The sequence below is a fragment of the Pipra filicauda genome, unplaced genomic scaffold (assembly GCF_003945595.2).
Source record: "Pipra filicauda isolate LSUMZ 115617 unplaced genomic scaffold, ASM394559v2 scaffold153_size1761393_pilon, whole genome shotgun sequence".
Taxonomy (NCBI): Eukaryota; Metazoa; Chordata; class Aves; order Passeriformes; family Pipridae; genus Pipra; species Pipra filicauda.
In genome coordinates this window covers 1,366,027-1,389,482 of record NW_024104029.1, presented here as the reverse complement: position 1 = coordinate 1,389,482, position 23,456 = coordinate 1,366,027, and the positions used below count along the sequence as shown (strand labels likewise).

Genomic DNA, 23,456 nt, shown 5'->3' with positions numbered 1-23,456 from the left:
ATGTTTAAACTGTAGCATGGCTGAGGCAGTACAAAGTACATTTGTACATCACGTAGTGAGGAATACTGTACTGCAAATCCAAAGACTTTTTTCTCCATCTATTTTAAAAGATATAGGCGTTGAAATCTTTAAAATAAATGCAGTTCCTGAATGGAACCAACGACTACATCCCTAAGTATGAGGAATAATGATGACAAGGTTTAGTGAAGATGCTATAATAAATGTATTTAGAGCACATAACAGTCTTAATTTACAGTTCAACTATTTGTAAAAATTCAAAATTGACACTTCAAAGAGAAAAAAATAGCAACAGTACCTTGGCAAGTAAATTTTTTAGAAGGAGTTGTGAGAAGAAGTTTATCTGCCATTTCTCCAGGACCAGCACAACGTGCAATACCAGGTTCTTTGTATTCTGATTTTACCCAGTCAGATAGCCACTGCATGTTGCAATCACAATAAAGAGGATTTGCTCCAATAGCCCTGTGGAAAATAGACAAATGAAAAAGGAAATCAAGCTTTAAATGGTTGCTTTTTAAAAGAGAATCCAGAAAATAGGTTGGCAAAAAAACATTCAAATCACAAACCTACTCTCCCACCACCAACATGCCTGTAAGAGCACTAAGTGTCTCGATTTGGGTTCTGGATCAAGAAGTGATAGTTTTATCAGTAAACTTGATCCAGAAACCTCATTATTCTTAACTGCACCAGGTGTGAACTTTGGTGAGCTTATACTAACTAGCTCTGTTTCACCATTGGCATGTAATGGCAAAGATCAGCTGCATGAGCAGAATGAAACTGATACTGCGAAATTAGGTTAGCAAGAATAAAGTATTTCTTCTGAAGCAGCCAACGCAAGTCCACAGAGTTGTGCCCTGATATTTTTCCTTTTAAGTTTATGGCTCCCAGACTGGTATAAACCATCTGTTTTTAAGCTTACAAATTTGATTTAATTATTTCCTCTTTGGAGCTCTCCCACTGAACTCACAACTATGTGCAGAATTCTGTAAGAGTTCTCTGCTGCACAAGTAAATAAAACTACATTACCATTATGAAAGCATATCCATTTCTTTAAATGATGATCTTTCTGATTTTTTTAATTAAAAAAATTTCGCTGGAGATTTTCAGAATTAATTTCTGTAACATTTTTTTAAGTTTTTATTTTCTCTGCTAGAAACCATAAATACTCTTAAAAGTCTGACAACAATGATACATTTTGTAGTTAATTTGGAGGACAGAAGCATTGTGCTATTCTATAAAGATATAGAATGTTCCATATACTTATGTTCCTTTTAAGAAATACAATAATCCCAGAACTTTCAACAGATAATCTCTACATGTGCAAACACTGTCAAATTGCAGTATTAGAACATCCTCCTTCTCCAGATGTTTCAGTACTTTTTTTCGGATTGTTGCACATCTTGGGTCAGTGGGTCTTCTAGAGATACAAGAAAGTCTTTGGCAAGCAAAGGCAATAGAAACTACCAGTGCTGAAACACTCTTTTCTGCCCCACTGAGTAGGAAGCTCTCTCATAATTTTCCTACATTACAGCTGAACTCAAGAAAATATACGTATTTGTTCAGTCAGGCTTAAGTCAGAGCAGTAACAAAAATAAGACTTAGTGACAGGGAACTTTCCATGCAAGGAGAAACCTAGAATTTTTCCACTCCATATGTACAGGAGTCAATGGCAGCCTGAACTGAGATAACACAATTGCCCTGCTAAAATCAGAGTGTTAGCAAGGATAACTGGCAGCCATTAAGAAAAAAATACCAGCAATACCAATCAAACCAATATAAGTTTTACTGATACTTCCTACAGATAAGCTAGTTAAATAGTAGCATTTGAATGAATTATCAACAACTGAAAGCTTAATCAGTATCAAATTTCTGAGAAATGTCCAATAGTGCACCAGAAACAGATAACTACATTTTTAACAACTGCGCTGTTCAGAAACTTAAAATCCCAGATATATCTAAAGGTACTAGTCAAATTACTTCTCAAAGACTTAATAACTACTCATAAACACAAAAAGATTTGCAGAAGGCAGCTTGTTCTAATTTAGGTTCCCACTGAAAATTAAAAACCGGAAAAACATTGCCTCAAACTACATTCTGAAATCAGATGCCATGTGTTTAATGTCAACTTAACAGACACCAATACAGAATCACAGAATAATTTAGGGCACTCTGGAGGTCATCTAGTCTCACCTCCTGCACAAAGCAGGGCTACCTGCACAGTCAGGGTTGCTCAGGGCTGTGTCCAGCTGAGCTGTGAAAATCGCTAGGGAGGGAGATTCTCCTGCTTCTTTGGGCAACCTGTTCCAGAGCTGAACCATCCTCACAGTGAAGAATTTTTCATTATGTTCAATCAAATTTTCCTTGTCGCAGGTTGTGATGGTTTACTCTTATACTGTGCACCTCTGAGAAAAAGCTGTCTCCAACACTGCTGTAATTGTCAAAGGCTTAAAGACTAATTATTAGAGAGCTCCTTGGCATCCCCTTCTCCAGGCTAGATAAACCCAGTTCCTGCAGACTCTCCTCACAGCTCACACTGTTTGTCCCACACTGCTTTGTGCTAGAGAAACTGAACCCATATTCCAGATGTGGCCTTAGGAGGGCCAAGCAGAAGGGAGTGATCAGTCTCCTGGCTACTCACTTTGTAATTCAGCCCAGTGTCCTTAGCCTTCATAGCCATTAGGGCACATGATACACAGGTTTAATTTGCAGCCCAGAAGCAGGCCCAGGATTTTTCTCTGGCTAGCCCCCAGCCTCTAGAGATGCATGTGCTTCTTCCAGAGAAGTCCTTTGCATCCTGTCTTTGTTTGATTATAGGAAATTTGCTAAACGTAACAAAAAAATACAGTTAACATCTGAATACTCACAGGTGGGATAATGCTGAAAGATCATTAAAGGCTCCTTCAGGAACAACAGAAATATCATTTCCATGTAAAGATCTTAAAAAGAAAATAAACACAATATATGCATAAAAATCAACTGGTTAACTTGGCAAATTTCATCTTCTGTAAACAGTTTTCAGCTTTTCATATTTTTTTCTTCCAATTCCAGTTCCTTGGTGTTTCCAGCTGCTTGTTGTTTGGAGTTTTTTTTAAGCTCTAACTGGCAGCCTACTTGTCATTTGATTTTTTGCATCCTGAATTTTCATAAGAAATGTAAATACTGAGATTATTTTAAATTAACAAATAAAAGTCAATAAAGTAGGCACACTTCTGCAAAGTACTGATTGGATTTAGAGATAGTAGAAGAGTTATTAATTCTTTTTCTGCAACTCCTTGAAATTCTCAGTAATTATGTCCATATGTTCTTTTAAATCTTTCATGGATTTGTGGAAAATACAGGTATTGACTGCTCATTAATTTAAATATTAAGGCTGTTGTCCTAATTTGATAGTAGAGGTAGAGAATGAAAGACTTCATTAAGCATCAATACTGGCAATAGTGTTCTCTCTCTTGTAGCAAGCCTGCACAAAAATATCACCCTTTTTCTATAAATTCATTCAGTTACATGAATATCTAACACATATAAAATTATAGTTCTTGAAATTATCCACATTTATATTAAATAACTGAAGTTATGAGAGCACACTTAAATAATGCCATACTTGAGACATTTAATCCAACTAAGATCTTAAATGGTTATAAATTACCCAAATGAAAGCTAAAATTACATATTCTACTGGGGACTTTTGAAAAAGATTTTTTGCAGGCTTTTTTCTTAATGACAAACTGAAACTGTAAATTAGACTGACTGTTCTTTATTTTCCTTTGTCCCTTTCTGTGGCTTTCAACCATGTTTTTCTTAGTGGTAAAATGGAAAGTTTTCTTGGAACCGAAAAGTAATGTTATTGATTTTCAATAGTTAACCATGATGCCATTGTTTTGGAAATACTCCCACATTAAATGAAACAAGACAGAAAGAAATTTAGTGCTGGAATAAAATATTAAAAATTCAACTGCAAAACCGTCTCATATATACTGATAGAATTTATGCATATGGCATTTTTGCTAGATTTTAATGCTTATAACAAGGAAGAACATAACACAAAAAAAGAAATACGGGTAAAATTAGAAAGCAGAAAAATAAAAAGTGTATGTCTGTATCTAAAATGTTCTCCAGGGTCACATAACTTCTTGTGAAGCATTTTGAGATTATACTTTCCAAGAATGAAGCCACTTACATTTTTAAGGCTATGTAATTATCACTTCCCAAATATTTGACAAGTTTTAAAAGCTGTTAACTTCCTATGGATCTGCTACCTGCTGTACATAAATAAAAATTCTGTAAAATAGCAGTGATTAAAAAATAATACTTACAACAACCTAAGTGATTTCAGCCCATCAAAAGTCCGTGCAGGGATACATCTTAGGCGGTTGTAACTAAGAATTCTGAAAACATATAAAATACTGTCAGCAAGTATATCAGTCATTCAGTAAACAATGCAGAGCATGACCAAAATCAGCTTTTGCATAAATAGCTAGTTAGGAAACAAGTTATTTTACAGCCTCCAAAACAAGCAAGCTTTAATATCAACTACATGCCCAGTCTTTCCAAGACCAAAAAAACCCACTGTAACGCTTTCAAAGAGTCACTGTTACATGTTTAAACTTACAAGGTGAGCAGCTGAGTCATGTTGCTGAAGCTCTGATTAGAAAGAGTGCTGATTCTGTTGTTACTTAAATCTCTAAAAAATAAATTCAGAAATTCAGACCTTAAAATGACTGCCCCAGTCCTGAAACACTGTAAGTTAAATTGACAGACACATTATCTTTATTAGTAGAAATAGTATCATCCCTTGATATCAATATTTAAAGCAGCACCTATTTTTATTCACATGCCATATACAAGCCTAGCAATTGTTTAGCTTGATCAATAAAAAGCATTTTCATTTCAACACAGATGAAAAAGCAGCCCAATGCATTCTTATACAATAGCAAAGTCCATCATGCTACCGAGTTAATAATGCAATCCTACATGAAATCAAGTACAAAACGAAAGTGATGTTTTAAAGTGGAAGCCATTCTAGTCACGCCCCTAATGATACCTGAGTAAAGATCATCTAATACTCTACTTAACACTTATATGCTGAAGACATTGACGCCCAGAGCTATTATTGTAAAGAATTCGATCTAAAATTTATATAGAAAGCCTTAACATCTTTCTTCGTCAATATTCTGATGAATAAAATCTAAAGCACAAGGACGATGAGAGCTGGAGTGGTATGCTGGCAGCTTCATAGAAGCTGTATTAAATGTGAATACTGCCTATTCTTTATTCTCATATTTTGCTTTACTTTTCATTCTATGTTGACTATTTCACTATTGCTTCTGAATTTTGTGGTGAAATACTGCCTTTGTTTCTGAGGGAACCTTGATATTTTAACTTAAGAGTATGGTTGAATAGATATGCAATATGCATATTTGTCTGCTTGAAATTTTCATGAAAGACAAATGACTCAGAACAATAAACATATTAGGCAAGTATAACAAAGCAATCTATTCAAAAGAGAAAGAAAAAGTTAAAAATAAACAAATTTCCTTGTTAATGTGGAACTCAGGAGACTCGTATGTACTTTGGCCACAGAAGCACTATGCATAGTGGTCTTGTTTTTCAAACACAGCTGAAGAACATTCTCAACTTTGTAACAGCAGTATGAGTAAACATACAGAAGAATTTAAAATAATGTGCCCCACAGGTCTGTGATGGAAGCCTTGTCACTTTGCTTCTAAGTAACCTTATCTCTAGACATATATCCAGTCTCCACTGATACTCTTACTGCGCTCAGTCCACCGTTTCTCATACAGAGGTTCCAAAGTATATATTTTATGTGTGCTGCAAATTAGATCTTGTATAACTTCCCTAAACAATTCACAAAGACTTCCTACAGGCTCTACACTGCATACATTTGAGAAGATTGCAAGGGTTTTTTCCTGATGTTATTTGAAAAACAGAATATTCGTAAAGGTGTTTTTTTTTAATTTATGATTGTGACTATTTTTGTCTAGCATGAGGGAAATAAAGGAAATTGAGCTCTTGTTTTTGAATGCCAAACTATTTTCAAATTTTGCAGCAAAGCTCTAAACCCAATCAAAAAGAAATTTAAGGGATTCTGTTATTCCCCTCCCCTTTTCATTCTGATTATAATGAAACCACAAACTGCTTTCAGAGTGTAACGCAGTTCAACCTCAGCTGGTATAAATTTTTATAGTCCTAACAAAGACCATGGAATTACAGTCACTTACATCTACATCTTCCTGTTTCTCCCACTGTACACTTAGAAGGTACAGAAATCATATTCATACCATTCATGAAGTAGAGGTAATAAATTTTAGAGCAACTAATGATTTGCCTCAAATCACATAGTGAGTCAGTGACGGAGTTGTCAGTAAGGCATCTTATACAAGCTCTCTTCTTGAGTCATGAAAACCATATATTGTGGGACAAACAGAATATGTGGCATTCCTACACAAAGCATAGCATGGAGTGAAGCATACCACTGAATGCTTCTTCTGTAAATTAAATCATTCTAGTGCTTTCATGGAGCTGTGTTAAAAAATGCTGTATTACCCTAACACCTTACTCTAATTACCCTGACTTTATAAGATCTTATGTCTCTTTTGTGGGTAACTATAATTTCTGGTTATTTACTTTGTGATGTAATCACTGGAGTGAAATACCCCTGTTCATAAAATGTGACCAAGTCTATTATATGTAAGAAGTGATAAGTGGAATAAAATATCCACAGTTATAAAACATGGTTGGGTATTATATTTGCTGAAAGATATGATATATTTTACAGGATTTTTCTTATACATAAAATCAGGTATAATTGAGTAGGGTATTTTGTTTTGTTTAGTTTTTAATTCCAGTAGAGAAAGTTGCTCTAAAACTACTTACATGAGTGTTAAATGCTTGTAGTTGGAAAGCTCTTTTGGAACAAGGGTAAACTGATTTCCATCCAAATAACTAAAAGAGGAAAATAAAACAAATAGCATTATGTATTTCATTAAAATAGTAGCATCTTCATCCACTAATCTCAGAATCCAACAGTAAAGTTAATAGCAAATGAACACATACTATTTCTATTTTAAAAGAAACCTTGCTTACAAATTTTGTTTTTTAGAGACACAAGGCTCTGTAGCCTAAGATTCAAATGCTACTATATATCATTAATACTGTGAAGTAACAGTAATAAAACCCAACTCTTACATAATAGTTTCTATTATTTCATAAAGACTCTGCAAAATGAGGTCTTTATCATCTCCATTTCCCACACATCTATAGCTGAAAAGTAAATCTGACTTCTGCAAGTCACATTAAGTGTGGATTTTGAGCTATCATAAATAGAAACAGATCCTGATATTACAGAGACAGTCCTTTACAGCTGAAACAGCAAGGTCTGGTCTTAGCTCTAACAGTAAATTCATTTGTCATGCCTGTAGTTCAGGTCACCTTCCCTGATTTATCCCTGTGTATTTCATGATACATCGGTAATTAACATACCACAATCCTATTCCTATGGAGTACATTATGGACTAAAGAGAGTCATCAACTACTCTTCACTAGAAAAGTTAGATTCCGTCCCCCCCCCCCCGCCCCACACTCCCCTTTGTAGGTTCACAGCTCCTCTATTATACTGCTCACTCTTCTCTGATGCTCATAATTTTCAATAACAGACTTGTTCATCCTTAGAGTTAATGGATACAGAACCATCAAACTATATCAGCACCCCCGTTACAGGTAAAGAAAGGCAACAAGCTTCGCCTAAAAAGCTCCCAGTGTGCAGCCAGACATAGCAGTCGGATTGGAGGGGTTCTTCATGTAACCAGGGCAAGTAGTTTAGAGATGATAAGAAGTGCTGAATTAACCTGGTTCTTTGAAATGAAGCAGATAGTGGCAAGAAGATTAGAGGTCTTTAGTTTCTCATCTGGGGCAAATGACTTGCTCATGGTAGTACTACTCATGTCTCCTGGAACCCAAGTGAAAACTACACCCTTATTATCCCAATACAAAGAAGATATTTTAGCCATCCAAATACTTGGAACATGCTTGAGTTAAGAGTGGCCTTCGATAGAGACTTTTTTACTTTTATTTTGAGCCTAATATCTTTATGTGTGCTGTAACATCTTTGGAAACATAAATGGATGAGCTGACACTCAGTTAAACTTAATGAAATAACCATCTACTTCTAATAGGAAAAGCTCTCTTTTAAAATTAATTTAAAAATTAATTATTTTTTATAATTAATTATAAAAAAACCAAACCAACTTTTAAACTTTTTGAAGAAGTAAGTATTGTGAGGAAATTCTTCTATGACAGATAAATTAGGTTATATTGCTTTAGCTTCATTAGAACAGAAGTACTACAAGTATCCACTTGCCTGATAAAAATTCCTCCTTGTTCAAAGGAAGCAACTATTAAGATATTTTATCAAACACATGAAAAATACATCTCAGAAGAGTTATGCATACTAGTGAGCAAGAAGAATCAATTAGTATGCAACTGTTAACAGAAACCACCTCCATCATCCTCTTGAAAAATATGCTAAATTGCATGCTTAGATACTAATTAAAGCACACAAAATTGTACACAAATGAATTTTCAATCACAGGGTTCCACTTGCAATTCCAAAAGTATCTCTCTCTGGCTGCTTAGTTTTACATTGCATTGATGACCTTATATTGCCAAATTGTATTTATTATACCAGACTATATTCAATGAAGTAATCTTCTCTTTTAGAAAAAAAAAAACCAAAACCCACCAAAACCAAAACCTAATGAAGTAAGCTATAGGTTTATATAGCTGTATGCTAATTTGAGTTCTTAGCAATTTCATTTTATTAACAACTAATGCTTTTTGGATGCTATTATGCACCAGACTAATGGTGGAGAGACATCTCAGAATTTTCTACATAATACCAAACTGTAAAACAGTCATGTTTTTTGGTGTTACTTTAGTCACTTTTTTAGTAACTTAAGATACACAGTTATGATGTCTTCTGCAAAAGCACTACATTAACCAGGCATTATGAAACCTTATTAAATACTTGCCATATATAACACAAACCAACCTTTTTTCTTGTAAATAATTTTTTATCTATTTCTTTCAATATGTGACCTATCTGATCAAGATTCAAAACAATTGAATAACTCAATTTTTAGGTTTGTGTTTTCCCTTTCATAATGCATAAAAATTGACTTATCTAGTCTTATGAGTAGCTTATTCAGTTATTATCTTCAAACAATACAAGTTCTTTTTTATATCGGTGTTAATGTCCACCTGCATATTCAAATTATACGTTTCATAAAATGCAATCTTAAACATTTTTCTCACAGAAAAATGTATCAAAAGAATAATAAAATATCCCAGATTGTATATTGTATTCCTTACTGCCTGTGTGTAAAGGAAAATTTTCTAGTATTTCAGTATTTTTGAAATATCACAAAACTATCATAATCACTGAATTACAGAATATCTTGAGCTGGAAGGATCACAGAATCACAGAATTTTTACGGTTGGAAGGGACCTCTGGGGATCATCCAGTCCAATCCCCTGCCAAAGCAGGGACACCTAGAGCAGGTGACACAGGAACTCATCCAGGTGGGTTTCAAATGTCTCCAGAGAGGGAGACTCCACAACCTCCTTGGGCAGCCTGTTCCAGTGCTCTGCCACCCTCAATGTAAAGAAGTTCATCCTCATGTTGTGGAAGAACTCACGTTGAGTTCTTGTGGTTTATTTATGGCCAGTGCTCCTTCTCCTGTCGCTGGGCACCACTGAAAGAGTCTGGCACTATCCTCTTGACACCCACCTTTGAGATATTTGTATGTATCGATGAGATCCCCTCTCAAGTCTTCTCTAGACTAAACAGGCCCAGATCCTGCAGTCCCCCCTCATAAGAGAGATTTCCCAGACCCCTAAACATCTTAATGACCCTCTGCTGGAGACCAGAATTGAACACAATACTCCAAAAGTGGCCTCACATGGGCGGACGAGAAGGGGAGGATCACATCCCTCGACCTGCTGGTCACACTTTTCCCAATGCACTCCAGGATCATCGAGTCTAACTCCTGGCCCTGCACAGGACAGCCCCAAGAATCACACCATGTGCTTGACAACATTGTCCAAATGCTTCTTGGACTCTGACAGGCTTGGTCCTGTGACCAGTTCCCTGGGGAGCTTGTTCCAGTGGTCAACCACCCTCTGGGTGAAGAACCTTTCTTCACCATAATTTTGCTTCCCACTGAAGTGAGACTGACAGGCTTGTAGTTATCAGGGTCTTGGTTACCAGGTTACCCTCCTGCCCTTCTCAAAAACTGGGACAACATTTTCCAACTTCCAGTTGACTGGGACCTCTGCAGATTCCCAAGAACATTCAAAAATCATTGAGAGAGGCCTTGCAATGACATCAGCCAGCTCTTTGAGTACTCTTGGATAAATCCCATCAGGACCTATAGATATATAGAGATCCAGCAGGAACAGCAAATCCTTTTCAAGTTTGAGGTTGGCAGGGAGTTAACTGTCCTCACAATCATGGTCCTCCAGCTCAGGGCACTGGGACTCTCAGAGCACATCACTGGTGTTGAAGACCAAAACGAAGAAAGCATTTAACATCTCTGCTTTGTCTATGTCCCTGTTTGTAGGTGACCACTAACATCAAATAATGGGCCAGTGTTAGTTCTGGACTGGCTTTTGCTTTTGACACATTTAAAAAAGCTTTCTTTATTGTTCCCAACAGTACTGGCCAGTTTCGACTCCAATTTGGCTTTGGCTGCACCCATTTTCTTCCCACAGTGGTAAGGAACACCTCTATATTCCTCCCATTTCACCTGACCTTTTTTCCACTGGACATCCACTTTACATTTTTGCCTCATCTCCAGAAGATCCTTGCTTAGCCCAGGCAGCCTTCTGCCTCACCTACCTGACTTTTGATATTTTCCAAATGCTTGCTCTTTTGCTCTTAGCAGGTGGTACTTAAAAGTGACCAGCACTGATGAATTCCAGTACCTTCAAAAACATTTCCCCTGGGGATCTTACTCACTAGTTCCCTGAGCAGCCTGAAGTCTGATCTCCTCATATCCACAGCTGAAGTTTTGCTGGCACTTTTCCTTCTGTCAACAGAGATTATAAACTCGACTGCTTCATGATCACTGCGGCCAAGATGGACACCAGCTGCACTTCACTCACAAGACTGTCTTATTAACAAGTAACAAATCAAGGAGAGCACCTTTCCTAGTCAGCTCCCTTAGTACCATAAAGCTATTGTCCAGGTGCTTTTGGAATCTTCTGGACCTGTTTGTGCCAGCTGTGTGGTATTCCCAGTTAACATGTGGCAACTTGAACTCCTTGATAAAGATGAAGGCTGTTGATTTAGAGGATTAGGGTGGTTCACTGTTGATTTGGAGTTATAAAAGAAGTAACTTAGAGGTATAAAACCCACGTTCAATACAAAAGTTTATGAACACATTAATATATTGTTTTCTCTTTGCTTTTTTATGTAATTGAACTTCAGTCCTTAACCAGTGACCAAAGGTTAATCAGATTCACTGTTGTCCATAATTTAACCCATTTTAACATGATATCCACATTCAGCTGTACAATGGTTCAGTGTTAATTCAAACTTAATCTCAAATTTCTCAACATTATGTGGAAGTCTTTATAAAGTGGTAGATTAACAAATTTCGACTCATCTACTGAATTCAATTCTTTGTTTCCTTTTCCCCTTATTCTTGAACCTGACAATATAAATCTGACACTTTCATAATTTTCATAAAAGGGAAAAAAGGGTGCCACTTACAGTTCAGTTACATCTTTTGGGATGCCTTTAGGCAAAGCTTTTAGGCCTTTGTTGCTGCAGCGAACTACTGTGTCCAGACAAGTACATTCTGCAGGACAGCGGGACAGTGGAGAGCAGCTATTGTCATCATTTCCTGGTTAATAAAAATGAACAGATGCTAAGCTTGCTAATAAATGTCACTTCAATATTAGCAATGATAGCCCACATGGATTTTCTTTAACTAAACATGTTATTTCTACATTATAATATCTCAAGGTAGGGAAAAAATCACATTAGCTCTGTAAACCATTGCTCCAAGAATTGACATTTCAGGTTATGCTTTACTTAGTACAATGCCGTTTTACTAGGAAAGAATGCTATTATATGGAAAAAAAATCATTAAAGAAAGAATAAAACCTGAAATGAAAGAAAATAAAATTAACAAACTACTAAAAACAGTCTCTTTAAAAAAAAGATACAGCCTTGAAAATTGCAAACTATTAATGCAGTAAATGGAAGCACGTGTGAGAAATGCAAGATAGCAGCCTTTTTTTTTCTTTATTAAGCATTAGTGAAGTCACAAGCTAGGCAAAATGTCACATTATTTGATCAAATAACCTGAAAGCATCCTTGATTCAAGCATTAGCATTTGAAAATATTCTCATCTCAACTTTAACATTTGATTAGTTTTTTGTATTGCTTCTAAATTATTATTTACAGTACTAAATATAGGCATGAAAAACTTTTGAAAGCATACATACAACAGCCTGTGAATGCTGATCATACAAAAACGAGTGGAAGATATTTAAACCGATATAGAAACAGCACGGAGTGCTGATGAAGTTCTTTAAAGCACAACTCTTTGGGATCTATGGGAATCATTACACTATACACATGAAAGCTGAAATTATAAAAGGTTCAAATATTAATCTTCTTACCATCATCACATGTAAAATCCTGAATTGCCACATCCTGGATAGGAATCTCTTTGAGGAAGTAGGGTTTTTGGCAGCGAGGGTTCCCCGTCACAATGCGTTTCTTCCTTAGCCAGTCTCCAAGCCACGCGAGATGGCAGTTGCAGTTGAAGGGATTGGCCAAGAGGTTTCTGAGAACCACAGGAAAGTTTACCTCAGGTGACACCATCTTTTCATCCTAAGCATTCTATTTTTATTTTCAAAAAGCTGAACTTAAACTCTGTTCTTCAAACAGTACTATGCACAAACCATAGATGAAAGCTGTAATTTAGGCTCTGTGTGAGGAATCTTGATACAACTCATTTAGAAATAATTTAAAACTGTCAAAGACCTGAGTTCATGTCAAGCCACTCTGTACTGATAATGCAATAATTTCATATAGAGATGCAGGCTGATTACTTTACATTATTAGCTTTAACCCGACAACAGCTATTCCGTTAATTTACCATCTCAGGATTTCCATCTTTTATTTGCTCCAGAGAATAAGTTTCCTATCTGAAGTGACAGCTAAGTTGATTACATGCCAGTTACAAAAATGAATTTACTTCCAAAAGTCCAGTACTTTTGGCATCTCCTTACTTCAGCACACATCTATCAACGATTCTATTATCTATAAACATGTCATCCTTAATATGCAAAATTAGTCACCGGGTGCAAGGTGTCACTTTTTACGTAAAAAGGGGATTAAGTACTTTCCTGAATTATGCTACCTACAACCTGCATTTCTTCATTAAACTGTGGCAGCTTTGCTCACTGTTTTCACTTAAATTACATCACATTTAAAGAAAAAAAGAGATTTTTTTAAATAGAAAATGAGACTGAAGGTTCATTATAAAACATGTATGAATTAAGATTCTCAGCAGGCCAAAGAAATTTAAGATAGTAATTGGGTGGCACAGGGCAGAAAGGCAGACAACATGGTGATTCAACCAGCTGTGATTGTGCATTGCCTACCCAAAATGTGGCTTTCAACCCGGTTTCGGAGTAGTGGGCTTCTGCGAGGGGGGTGAGCAGGATGTTTTTCCTGCCTTCTCAGGCACTTCTGGAAACCAGTCTAATGCTGCATCACAGGGCACCATGAAAACATACTCTTAAGTGCCCAAGACGGCCCAGAGAATAAACTTTCCTAAAAATCCCTCTATAAACTCTTTTTCTTTTCCTTACCTTTAACTTTTTTTCCCCTTAACCACATGTTGCAAAATTATAGAGCAAATCATTAAGGGAAAGGCCCCCAAAATGTCAGAGATTTAAATTTGGCTACAGTAAAAGACGAACGTGACTTACAAGGTAGAGAGCGAATGCAGTGTGTCGAAGGAGCCGGGGGCCACGGTGGTGATCTGGTTGTCATACAGTGAGAGCAGACGGACAGAGCTCAGGCCCGTGAAGCTGTCGTTTCCCACACAGCTCACCCGGTTGCTCCTCAACATCCTGAGAAAGAAGGATCAGTATTTCTTAGTTTAGGTCAAACAGGGGCAGAAGCTGAAGTGGTTGCTGGAGCAAGGGCCAAGAGGAATGGGTTGCCACCAGTGAAGGGACCACAAGTGCAGTGACCCCTGTGCCACGTGTCACTTCACTGAAGGGACTAGGTGCAGTGTGTGTGGAGGTGATTGGAAGACAGAAAGGTAGGTGGGTGGGTAGGTTTCACAGAGGCAAGGGGTGCTTCACAGAATCACAGAATGGGTAAGGTTAGAAAGGACCACCAGAGGTCATCTGGTCAAACCTCCCTGCTCAAGCAGGGTCCCCTAGAGCATGTTACTCAGGACTGTGTCCAGATGGCTTTTGAGTATCTCCAGAGGAGACTCCACAATGCCCTTTGGCAACCTGTTCCAGTTTCCCCTAAGCATTTTTATTTTCAATACCAGAATCAATAATTATGGCTTTTTAACTGAAAAGAAATGAAACTGATTGAAATTCCCCAAATCAGACATACACATCTTCATGTTTCCAAGGTTAATGACTCCAGAACTGCTATGTATATAGAGCAGAAGCTTGTACCAGATGACCTCCTCCTGAGGCCCCTCTGACCTCACTTTTCTTAGGAAAATTCTAGAAACTACTTCTACTGCATTCTGAAGGATTTAATTTAAATGAAATCAGGCTAACCTGACTCCTCCTAAGCATGACTCTAAGGTTTAATACAAATTTCAGAATACTAAGTAAGAAATACCTATTCTAAAATCTCTAATTTCTATAAAACTTATGAGCTTTGAAGTTTGTTGTTCTCGTCTCTGTCCATCAAGAAAGAATAATTTTTCCCCATGCTCTTTTCTAAGATTAGCTGCTTTAAATAATTTTAGCAGCTTTTACTGCGAGGTTAGAAATTGTAGACCTGATTTATTAAAAACACCTAACGTCTATGGACAGCTGAAGCCCCAAAGACCATTTAATTTTGGTTCTGCTCTGCAGATCAGAAGGACGGGATCTATGAAAAAGGCCAAGAATCTGTAGATTGTATAAACACCTATTTTTTTTGAGTGGAAAGAACTGAACTGCCTCATGGAAAGAATGAAATGAGTTCAAGCTATAGTGCTTTTAATCCTCCCTTCACTGTTGAAATGACATAAAAATTACTTAGGAGAGAATAATTTCCCACATTTCAATATCCACCCGAACAATTTTTTCCTCTAGCAAAATTCCCGGTAATGGTTGAGCTGATTTGAATCAGACTCCATTATGTAGAATGTGTAATTTCTGTGCAAAATTCTGTTACTTTGATGCAGATGATTATTCCCATTTCCACTTCTGAAGTTGGATGTTTACCCATTCTCAACTGCTTCGTCATTTTAGAAGACTTATTATACCCATAATTAATAATCAACAAATTAATATAATATATAACTTCTTGCATAATAGGAACAAAACCTAAGATATGCTTAAATAATCCATAGTTAATTCTCCAAAATCAATTTTTTTAGGACATACAGAATATTACTTTAAAAAATACCTGGAAGAAAGTAAGAATAAAAACACCCAAATAATTACACTTACAGTGTTTTGAGACTTTCTAATCCTTTGAACATTTTGTGTCGAACACTTTCCAAGCGGTTGCTGGTGAGTAATAGTTCATTCACACCAGAGGCTCCATCAAATGCCCCTTCTTCGATATCTGTAATCTTGTTATTGCTCAGGTTTCTATTACACGTTAACAGAAACAGAGAAGAACATGTTTTCTTTTATAAATACCCTACATTAACTGTTAAATGCTGTAGACTGGGTGAAATTTCAAGACATTGAGTTAGAATCATAGAATCACTAAGGTTGAAAAAGACCTCCAAGATGATCAAATCCAACCTTGACGTAATAACCCAGTTATTGTATAAAAGCAACAAATATATCATTCAAATTCAAACCAATAAAAGCAAAATTCAATGCTCTTCTAATTAAAGAAGTAAAGATTTTTAAAGCAATCTTTGGAAGATGTTTTTAAATAATGGCAATTACCCAGTCCCTGCTGTTGCCACGCAAGAACATTTTTTCATAATTTTGAATCTTGTCAGTAGCTGTATATTTTTTCAGGTCTCCAGTCTTTGTAGCATTTTTAGATGAATAAATAACAAAATGATACCGCATGAATACAGCACAGCTAACCTCTCTGGTTTCTTTATTTTATCTCACTAGACAAATGTAAGAAATCAGTATAAACAGCAACATATGCAAATGAAATGTGCGAATGTAAACAGTACATGAAATGGTAATAATTTATGACATTAGTCAGAAAGGATTGTTTATAAGCAAGATAGTTCATTTATCTGCAATTTGCATGCAAAGTGGATAAAAATGTGGGAAAATGACCTAAAATACTGCCAAAATATTTAGTGTTTACTATTTCAGTTGAAATATGGAAATTACATCCCAAATGGGCAGTATCTGTACTATACATATACAAAAGCATACATACTCAACAGTACACATTTCCTTAAATATTTTTCATATCACATGAAACAAACAAAACAAAATGAGAATAACTATTTACATACATTACAGAAGTAGATATCTACACACTAAACAGTTATAATACACCAGTGATTTTTCAAAAGCTCTTAAAAACACTCTGAGACAATGTAAAAAGGAAGTGAAGCTAAAGACTTTATTTGAATTAATTGTGCTGGGAAGAAAATCAAACATGTTTTGATGCAATTTCTAGAACAGCATTTTAATCATCCAAAACAAGAAAGATACTATTTGTTAAAGCAAAAATTCATATGTCTGTCAGAATGAATGGGTGCCTTTATCTAAGACATGGAAAACAAGGAGTTGTGGCTTAATCTTTAGTGCTGACTACTCTTTCTAGCCTAGCTAAAATTTATTGTACACCTTGTCTGTGATGAAGGATACAATCATAGAATCATAGAATCAGTTAGGTTGGATAGGACTTTTAAATATCATAAAGTCCAAGCATTTAACCCACCACTGCCAAGCCCCTCACAAAAACATGTCCCTAAGTCTTTTAAATCCCTCCAGGGATGGTGACTCCACCACTTTCCTGTGTGGCCTGTTCTAATGTTTGACAGCCCTTTCCATGGAAAATTTTTCCTAATATCCAATGTAACCTTCCCTGATGCAATTTGACATCATTTCCTCTCATCCTGTCACTTGTCTTGGGAGAAGAGGCCAACTCCCATCTCACTACAACCTCCTTTCAGGTAGTTGTAGAGAGTGATAAGGTCCCCCCCAAGCCTCCTTTTCTCAAGGCTAAAGAACCCCAATTTCCTAAGCTGCTCCTCATAGGACTTGGACTCCACACCCTTCAACAGTGGCATTGTCCTTCTCCGGACTCACTCCAGCACCTCAATGTATTTTTTGTAGAGAGGGGCCCAAAACAGAACACAATACTCAAGATGTGGCCTCACCAGTGCCAAGTACAGAGGGCCAATCACTTCATTAGACCTGCTGGCCACATTATTTCTGACATAGGCCAGGATGGCACTGGCCTTCTTAACCACCTGGGCACATGCCAGTTCCTGTTCACCTGGATGTTGACCAGTGCCTCCAGGTCTTTTCTGATGGGCCATTTTCCAGCCACTCATCCCCAAGCCTGTAGCAATGCATGGGAATGTTGTTTCCAAAGTACAGGACCCGGCACGAGGACTTGTTCAGCCTATACCATTGGCCTCTGCCCATCAGTGCAGCCTGTCCAGATCCCCCTGTAGAACCTTCCTGCCCTCCAGCAGATGAACACTCCTGCCAAGCTTGGTGTTGTCTGCAAACTTGCAGAGAGTGCATTTAATCTCTTTGTCCAGATAATCGATAAAGATATTAAACAGGACTGGCCCCAAAACTGAGCTCTGGAGAACACCACTTGTGACTGTCTGCCAACTGGATTTAACTCCATTCACTACCACTCTCTGGGCCTGGCCATCCAGCTGGCTTTTTACCCAGCAGAGTATACGTCCATCCAAGCCATAAGCAGCCCGTTTATCCAGGAGAATGATGTGGGAAATGGTGTCAAAGGTTTTACTAAAGTCTAAGTAGATAACATCCACAATCATTGCTTTCATTTAGTTTCACAGTGAACTGTTCAGTCTTCTGTAAGGTGCTGCAGAAGACTGGAAGCAAGAAACTCATTATTTCTTATCTCAGCTGGCTTGTCCATGTCAAGTCCTTAGTTTCCTAAAATCTTTTTTGCTCCTGGTGTAATATGGATACTACTTCACCCACTTCACGTAGATATTTTAAGGATTAGTGTTGCATAGCTAATCTATGTTGCAGTGCATACACATGCTTTAGTAGTGAGGAACCGTCAAATCAATGGAACATTTAGGCCTCAATTTTTCAATGTCATCTGTGTAGAAAGTCCTTTGCACCTATTTTGAACCTCCAGAAGAAATATGAGCTCCAAAAAAATATAGAATTCACTCCTATTGGTGTCTCTGTAGCATGAGTACCTCACTGCTTTCCAGTGATGCTTAAGTATTCACTGTATTAATCTCTGAATGAAAGAATGTTGTGACAACTGGTAACTATATTAGGAAGTTACAGAGCAGTACTATTAAAATAGTGAATCTTTCATTAACATTTTTTCAATTTTGTCAATTTTGTCCTTCCTCAAATAACCAGATTTCAAAGCCCTTGGGAGTTCCAGCAGACAGCTACACCGAGATTGATTAATACTCTTCCTTTTCTTTTGTCTTGAACATCTCCTCAACTTAAAAAAATATTCTTAAATACGAAGAGCTCGTATATGTATAAATGTGTGTATAAATGTGTATATGTATGCATGTGTATGTATGACACATCAAGTTTTTTATTAATTTCATAGGATCATACAATCACGGAACAGTTTGGGGAAGGGACCTTAAATATCATTTAGTTCCAACTCCTTTTCAGGGCCATCTTTCACCAGACCAGGTTGCTCAGGGCCCCATCCAACCTTGTCCTCAACACTTTCAGGGATGGGGCATCCACAACTTCTCTGAGCAACCTTTTCCAGTGCCTCATCACCCTCAGAGTAAAGAATTTCTTTCTGATATCTAATCTAAACATACTGTCTTTGAGTTTAAACCCATTCCCCCTTGTCCTATCACTATATGCCCTTGTAAAAAGTCTCTCTCCATCTTTGTTGTAGGCTCCCTTCAGGTACTGCAACGCCACAATTAGGTCACCCTGCAGCCTTCTCTTCTCCGGGCTGAGCAAAACTAATTCTGTCAGCCCTTCCTCATAGGAGAGGTTCTCCATCCTCACTAATCATCTTGGTGGCCCTTTTCTGGACTTGTTGCAACAGGTTCATGTCCTACCTGTGCTGGGGACCCCACAGCTGGATGCAGTACACCACACGAGGTTTCACCAAAGTGAGGTAGAGGGGCAGAATCACATCCCTTGACCTAATGGCCACACTGCTTTGATGTAGCTCAGGATATGAAAGCTTCTGGACTGCAAGTGCACATTGCTGGCTCATGTCGAGCTTCTGATCAATCAATATCCCTTTTGATTTGTTCATCCCCCAGCCTGTACTGATACTGGGAGTTGCCTTGAACCAGGTGCAGCACCTTCCACTTGGTCTTGTTAAACCTCATGAGATTCCCAGGGACTCATTTCTTGACCTTGTCCAGGTCCCTCTGGATGGCATCCCATCCTTCAGGTGTGTTAACTGCACCACTCAACTTGGTGTCATCTGAAAACATGCTCAGGGTGCACTCAATCCCCTTGTCTATGTCATTGATGAAGACACTAAAAAGCACTGATTCCCGTACGGACCCTGAGGGACACGATTAGTCATTGATGTCCATGTCCACTAAGCCATTGACCACTATCCTCTTGAAGCCATAGTCCAAACAATTTCTCATCCATCTAACAGTTCATCATCGAATTCATCTCCCTCCAATTTAGAGAGAAGGATGCTGTGGGGGACCATGTCAAAGGCTTTACAGAAATCCAGATAAATGCCATCTGTACCCCTTCCCTTGTCCACTGATTCTTCATATTGATACTTGATATTTCAAAAGTACACTACAGCTGTAAAAAGTGCCAATCTGAGATTCCTAGAGAATGAAGAAAGCTGGGTATCTACTGTATAGAACCAGAACGTTGTTGTGCCAGACATTCCTATATTCTTTTATTTTTAAGTATCTCAGCCTAATCCAAAGTGGCAAGGTGTACTCAAGTGGAGAGGTCAAAAGCAAGTTCATTTTTTGATTTCACATTGTTGGTTTTTTTTTTAAATTTTTAATCTAAAAAATCAGTAATAAGTATTTAACTAATTGTGATCATGACAGCTGCCAGTAAGGATCTGTATAAGCTTAACAATAGTTTAAGTAATACTATTGCTCCCCTTGAGATTTTGGTCACTAGTAATTTAGACTAGTCTTTTACAAATGGCAGTCACTTGGTTACTACAAAGCAGTCATCATTAAACTGATCTATTTTTACTTGCATTTTTCTTCACTTACTATTTATGTTTGGATTTAATCCTGAAAAGATTGAGCACAGAGTCACTAAGTCTATCTAAATCATCTACTCTCAAATATGTCTTTTACATAAGCTAAAGAAAGCTTTTCATAGATTTATTTTTAGTAACAACTGCAACTGGTAAGATTATAAACTCCTCTTAGAACATTAACTGTTAACATGGACTTACAATGATGAGCTATCAAACCATTTTTTCTTAGTCATTTTAATTTTGATATCCCTCTCACCTAATGACAGTTTAATGAAGCACAGAATCAAAGGCATGGCTTTAATGTGCTGAAAGAGGCAAAACTGTCTGGTTAGGGAGTAATACAGGAAGTTACAAAAGATTACTGGAATCTTTTTTAAGCAGCTTATACTGCAAGCTCCCTGCTGTGGCTGCATAACAGACCAGCTGGCTGGACATTGCTGCGAAGGTGCCGGAGCCATACACCATGAGAAGTTGTTGCTGGCAGTGCCTAGTCCCATAGAGAAGAGCTGCCAACTCTGACCTACCTCAGTGATTAATTTAAACGCATTCTTGATTTTCAATTAGAATATACTGAATCTTTTGTAGATAAAAACTAAGAAAGGTGGAGAGACACAGCAAGGAGCTAACATGCTGTCTGAATAGACAAGGTCATTGAAGTTGCACTTACATTTTACGGAGCTGAGGAAGTTTCTTAAAGATTCCAGTAGCTTCCAGGACTGAAAATTCATTGTTATTTAGCCGCCTAAAAGAAATTACATCAATTTCAGAAACAATTATTCAGGCATGGGTACAGAATGTTCTACATTAGCTGAACTTTTCAGATTGGTTTCACTGAATAGCTGGTGTTTAACTGGTAGATGCAGAACAATTTCTTATATACTGACATTTCTAATTCTGATAATTCCTGTGAATGAATATTCTCATTCCTGTGAATGAACTTTCTCATTAGTTAAACTTAGGCATACGTAAGACTTTTTAATAGCCTGATCACAAAATATTATACAACTAAAACCGCAGAGAAATATAAGATGATGTTTTTAATTTTGCAAGCAAAAATGTAACTAAGGAAGGGTTCCATGGCAACTTATAAATAAAAATCTTTTAGAAGTACATGTAAACCACTGAAGATTAGTTTTATGTTCTTTAAAGGATATCAGGTGGGGTCTGCCAGACATCTGGAGGTACTCATAGAACACTGTTTACAAGAATGAAATAATTACTCAATGCTTCTTCTGAATAGGGAATGAAACACACTGCACAGGTCTTCAAGAATTTAAAAAACACTTCTCTTACCATGGTTTATCTACATGCCACTACGGCTGCACACATACATAGCTTAAGGAAGCATTAAATGCTGATTTTTAACACTATAGGAAGGTATACAATGAGCAACAAATACTAGCTGGATATTTATCTTTCCTACACAGGTAACAAGGCTGTTCCAGCATGGTATACTTCAGCAGCTGCTAGGTTAGGGGACTATATAAATTTCAAAAAATATCTCCATTGACCCAGTACTCCCTATTTCCTCTCTTGAAAAGAAAACGGAAATTATGAGTCTTAGGTCCTTTATATTTTAATGGAGCCATCTTATTAAGGAAAGGAGTCTGTCCAGCTTTAATTTTAAGATCTTAAATAGGAAGAAAGAGATGTGACTGACAAGATCACTGTGAAATGAAATTCAGCATAATTCTAAACCCAGAATGCTTTTCAGAATTGCCTTATCGCAAGGCAAGATTAAAAAACACCTAGAAAATAAAGGAAAGCTGTTTGATCATCCTTCCCTCCTGTTCATTCTCAGTGATAGCCAGAAGGGAAATGAAGGTTGTAAATCTGTACAATAGTTTCAACGTGGAACCAAATCGAGAGAAGACAGTTTTTTGGATATACACAAAATGTTTGTGTAGCACACCAAACTACAAGGAACATGAATTTCAAAAGATGTTACCACCTCTGAAAATCAGCTGAATGACTTATTGTGATTTTTAGTGGAACCATACAAAGTAATTCTTGCATACCGTCAATCAACAAACTTACTTCTCCACTGTAAATAGCCTCTTTTTCCCCCATCCATGAACAACAGAAGCAGAATTTTATAAATGCTGACATTTTCACATACTTTTCAACTGCTATATCATCTAGCAGAATGACTTGTTAATGAAAACATATACTGATTCTAATAATACTTACTTGCTCTACTGCAAACATCTCTGACCTCATTGAAAACATATTAAAAGCAATTTACTTTGTCTCTCTCTCAAGTTTCTTTCACATAAATGCATTCAACTTTTTTAGTTTTTTTCTCAGAAGTCGTCTTTTTTAGATGATTCTCCTTGAATTTTTTTTCTAAGTGATTCATCTTGAAAACTGAAGCCCTTGACACAGTATTCCAGCTGATATTTTACTATTGCTATGTAGAGTAAAATAATTATTTTGTATAATTTACATACTACATTGCTATAAGTATATCCCAGACCGAAATTTGCAGTAGTTCCCAAAAGCACTCCTTCACCTTTAACATACACGACAACATCACTATAGCCTTTTATCTTGAACTCCTCATTGGTTATTCCTCAGTCTTTTATTTCCAGGGCTAAATAATCCTACATAATGTCATAGGTAGATTTTTAATTTTTATTCTTTTTAAATTTCATTTATTTTATTTAAATTAGTCCACACATAATGGAAACAAAATTATTAAAGATAACTGGAAAATTAACAGATGGGATGAGATCTCTCTTATGGATTTTAATATCAGTATTTTTTTAGCCTAGTGCTCTTCACCACTAAAGACAATAACTATAGTTGTTACCTGTCC

At 36.9% G+C, this 23,456-nt stretch overlaps 1 protein-coding gene across 16 annotated transcripts in view; it reads right to left on the bottom strand.

Moving 5' to 3' along the window:
- Positions 1 to 23,456, bottom strand: part of SLIT2 (slit guidance ligand 2) — a 266,811-nt gene that overhangs the window by 41,676 nt on the left and 201,679 nt on the right. For all 16 annotated transcript variants that reach the window (XM_039379040.1, XM_039379041.1, XM_039379037.1 and 13 more), the window contains 10 exons: positions 21,306 to 21,380; positions 15,751 to 15,894; positions 14,047 to 14,190; positions 12,727 to 12,893; positions 11,810 to 11,942; positions 6,913 to 6,981; positions 4,628 to 4,699; positions 4,332 to 4,403; positions 2,883 to 2,954; positions 317 to 480 (listed from right to left, as the gene is read on the bottom strand). In XM_039379040.1, the coding sequence (XP_039234974.1) occupies positions 317 to 480; positions 2,883 to 2,954; positions 4,332 to 4,403; positions 4,628 to 4,699; positions 6,913 to 6,981; positions 11,810 to 11,942; positions 12,727 to 12,893; positions 14,047 to 14,190; positions 15,751 to 15,894; positions 21,306 to 21,380 (1,112 nt within the window). The remainder of the gene's footprint in view (positions 1 to 316; positions 481 to 2,882; positions 2,955 to 4,331; positions 4,404 to 4,627; positions 4,700 to 6,912; positions 6,982 to 11,809; positions 11,943 to 12,726; positions 12,894 to 14,046; positions 14,191 to 15,750; positions 15,895 to 21,305; positions 21,381 to 23,456) is intronic.